This window comes from Silurus meridionalis, chromosome 5 (genome assembly GCF_014805685.1).
Source record: "Silurus meridionalis isolate SWU-2019-XX chromosome 5, ASM1480568v1, whole genome shotgun sequence".
In the NCBI taxonomy this organism is placed as follows: Eukaryota; Metazoa; Chordata; class Actinopteri; order Siluriformes; family Siluridae; genus Silurus; species Silurus meridionalis.
The window spans coordinates 25730353-25734268 of NC_060888.1; the positions used below are offsets into that span (position 1 = coordinate 25730353).

The following is a 3916-nucleotide window of genomic DNA, read 5'->3' on the forward strand; positions in this document are numbered from 1 at the left end:
AAGAAAAATAAAAAAGCACGAGTTTTGGAAACCTGTCTGTGCTTATATGATTTCTGTTGTAACTGGAGTTAGCGAGCTCTCCCTTCACCCAGACTCAACTACAACGGCTTGTATCTAAACAGTAGCCAACCAAGAAAGTCATTGTTCACTGTCTTCCTCCTTCCATTCACAACTATTTCTCTCGAGAGGTTTATCTTTTGGCATCGTCGTGCGTTTAAAAAAAAACGTTTTTTCTCCCGTTGCCGTGCAGCTCAGAACACAGGTGAGGTGCGCTTTTTCGTTTCCGTTCGGAAATTTTATTGGTCTAATGTTATGGGGTTCAGTTTTTTTGGCTTGAAGTTTGTAAAACCGGGAAAAACCCAGGAAAAATTCATAAATTAGCCGCTTCGTTGTTTAAGCCGCGGGGTTTAAAACGTAGGAAAAAGGTATTATAGTCTAAAAAATACGGTATATATATATATATATATATATATATATATATATATATATATATATATATATATATATATATATATATATATATTAATCACTAGCTAGCTAGCAAACTGTAACCTACTTGTCATTACATGTTCAGCATTACATACGAAGTGAGTGGAAAGTGTTTATATTCATATATTGATTTTTTTTTAAATGTAATATATGTTTATATACTTTTAATTATCTTTCATTACAAACTAGCCTTCAGCTGGGAAACTTATCAAATTTAAAAGACAGAAAATATACCATTAGTACTTTTGATTCTGTCATACATCTTCAAAAAAGATGTCTTTACTCAGGGAAAAAAAATCTATCCAAGCGGATAGCTGTTACCTATCTAGGTCTCTAATATTTATACCAGTGCTCTTAGCACACCTTCTGCGCATGGTATTACTGACCAAACTTCTGAATTCTCTGAAAATAATAAAGTTAAAGGATAGGTGGTAAAATGTGAGGCTCCTGATCCTCCGAGTCTGTGCTCGATGCCGACTGAGACTGATGTTGGATGATGATTTCGACGGAGCGCTCACCGCTGCCCGATTTTCTCTCCGAGCTGGCCGGTGGATGGCTCTCTGGTTTGCTGTCTCCGCTGTCTTTGCTGTCCGCAGTGTTGCCGACTCCCTCGCTGGTTTCTTCCTCCGCTGAAGCCCCTATTGGCCGCAGACGCTCTGCGGTCTCTCTTTTACCTCCTTTCGCTGAGGTTTCTCTTCTCAGGAGTCTGTCTTCTCCGCCGGACTTTTCTGCTGTGGTTGATAAAAAACAAAACAAATCATAGATGTACAAATGGACACAGTTGTTTTTTGGTTTGTACCTTTATAAATATTCAAGAGGACATTAATACACTATATAAATAGAAGTATTGGAACACTTAAATATTCCAGTCAGGTTCTTCTCCAAAATGTTACCAAAAATTTGAAGGCACACAATTTTCCCTTCACTTGACATAGGAGACCCAAAGATATGCTTTACATCTGTGGGACTGGAAGATCTTCTGCTGACACTTGTCTTTTCCAGCCATATGCGGTTCTTCACTTGAACTAAGGGACCCAAACCTGTTCCAGCAAGACAGTGCCCCTGTGCACAAAGTCAGCTCCATTAAGATATGCTTTACATGGGCTGGACTTGAAGATCTCCTGCTATAGAGCTCTGATATCAATCCTGCTGAACTGGAATGAACTGGAACTGGTGCTGACTGAACCCTTGGGCCTCCTCATGTACATCGGTAGCTTTTTACTAACATTTTACTAACGACCTTATTGCTGAATATTCTCAGATGTTTCCAATTTAAAGGAAATATGGCTTTATTGTGGTTATTTCCACAATATAAAATGTAACTATAAATGAATATAAAAGTGCAGGATAATGCTTTTAGTGTTGGCACATTCCTGTGGTATATTCAGGATGTGCTGTTGTAGAGCTTGGAAACAAAAAAAAAAAAAAAAAATTTTCTTATAACAGCACACCACCAAATATTTTGTTCCTCACTTACAAAACTTGACAAAGACAAAAACGTCGACATTTACCGAGCTTGTTCAAGGTTGTCCTGCGGTAGCTGAACTCATAGTTGGCATTGTTCTCCCCAGGTTTCCTGATTGTTCTCGTTTTAGGGCGGAGCCTGTTAAGACGGCCCTCGTGGATCCACTCGTGCTGCATACCCTCATCCGGAGTCATGCGCTTTACGGGGTCCCACCTAAAACACAAATAGACACAGGAACATAAACAAAAATGATGCCTTTTACTTTCCCTTTTAATTGTGAGAACCTGAGAACATTTTTATTGTATTATTAGATACAACCTCTATTCAAAACAAATTGGGACACTGTGTAAAATGTATATTCTTGTTACAATAGAACAAAAAACATCAAATGTTTAAATTAAGAATATATAAAATTTTAGGAAAAAATTATGTATTTTTTGATGGCTGCAACACGTCTCAAAAAAGTCAGGCCAGGGTCATGTTTACCACTTGTGTAGCATCACATCTTCTGTCCGTATTCATCTGCGAACTGAAGAGACCAGCTGCTGAAGTTTTGGAAGAGAAATTATTTTCCATATGTGTCTGACACAGGATTCGAGCTGCTCAACAGTTCTGGGTATCCTTTGTTGTATTTTTCGTTTTATGATGCGCCAAATGTTTTAATTTCCTCAGTTTGAACCTTTGATATGTTTTCTATGTTCTATTGTGAATATTAAATGTGTTTATGAGATCATTGCAAATCATTAAATTCTGTTTTTATTTACATTTTTCACAGTGTTCCCACTTCTTTTGCACTCGGGGTTATAAGAAACAGCATGAATAATGAGTGACTGGCCAATGTTAATATTTGCTTTGTCAATATTTATGTGTGTAAATTGGGTGGGGCAAGTCTGGGGCAAACCTACTGAACTTTACAGAGGTCATTCCCAAAGCTCATGTTGCTCATCCACAATATTCAAACTGTGATTCTTTTACTTATACCAGACAGTAAATGACAACAAATGAGTGAACGATCTCTGCTTGTATAGCCTGCTAACCTAACTACTTGTCAAAGTATAACGAATCTCAATTGTTCCTATTCAAGCCAAAAGGTTCGGTTCTCTTTAAGTGGTCTTCAATTGGAAGATGCCAATCAAGTATGCTCGCTAGAATATTTTGCCACACCCACCCAGAGCGCTCTCAGGTGTTTGAGGGCGTTTATTTTTGTATTTGCAGGAGTTTCTTGTACACTCTGTTCTCTGCAACATTTAAAGCCGATAGTGCAAATATTTTTTGCAGGGCTGAATAAAATCTAATAATGAACACAACAGGAAAAATCAGGTGTACATACTCAAAGCAGCGTCTAATAAAGTCTAAAAACAGATGGTCGTTAGTCTTCAGTACACTGCCAAGGTCCTTAGAGCTGGGTCTGCGTTTTTTCCCCTTGCTGTTCGTGACATTTCGTGGATTTCCTTTCGAATCTGTGTGAAAGACAGAAGAAACAACCTATTGAACATGTGATACAGTCCTGCTGCATCAGGAGTTGTTCCAGAATTATCAGTTTTTTCACAGTATAATCTCAGGGAGTTTTTACTTGTCATTATCGCCACTGGCTTGCTCATTAGAGACAAACTTATATAGATTAAACTTTATATATACAAAGACTTAGAAAAATAAAATCTATATTTATAATCTTTAAGTCTGCACAGCTACTTTGGGACAATGTCTATACAGTAACAGAATAACATACCAAAAAATAACCTCCTCCTGGATGCAGTCTGGATGAATTCGGTCGGAGGTAAACCCATCACCTGCATGCACAAACATAAAATTACCAACAAATAAATGCAATTTCACAACAATAATGAAAACACAACTTAATACCTGGGCACATACATTTCTAAAGGTTAATAAATGGGGGGAGTGGTAGCTCAGTGGTTAAGGTGCTGTGTTACTGATCGGAAGGTCAGGGGTTCAAGCCAT

General features: G+C 37.8%; 1 protein-coding gene across 2 annotated transcripts in view; it reads right to left on the reverse strand.

Annotated features, from left to right (window-relative positions):
• Positions 1–482: 482 nt before the first annotated feature.
• dyrk4 (dual-specificity tyrosine-(Y)-phosphorylation regulated kinase 4) overlaps positions 483–3916 on the reverse strand; it is a 31790-nt gene continuing 28356 nt past the window's right edge. For both annotated transcript variants that reach the window (XM_046850514.1, XM_046850515.1), the window contains exons 11-14: positions 3684–3744; positions 3285–3414; positions 2001–2167; positions 483–1220 (exon numbers count right to left, since the gene is read on the reverse strand). In XM_046850514.1, the coding sequence (XP_046706470.1) occupies positions 907–1220; positions 2001–2167; positions 3285–3414; positions 3684–3744 (672 nt within the window). In that variant the 3' untranslated portion in view covers positions 483–906. The remainder of the gene's footprint in view (positions 1221–2000; positions 2168–3284; positions 3415–3683; positions 3745–3916) is intronic.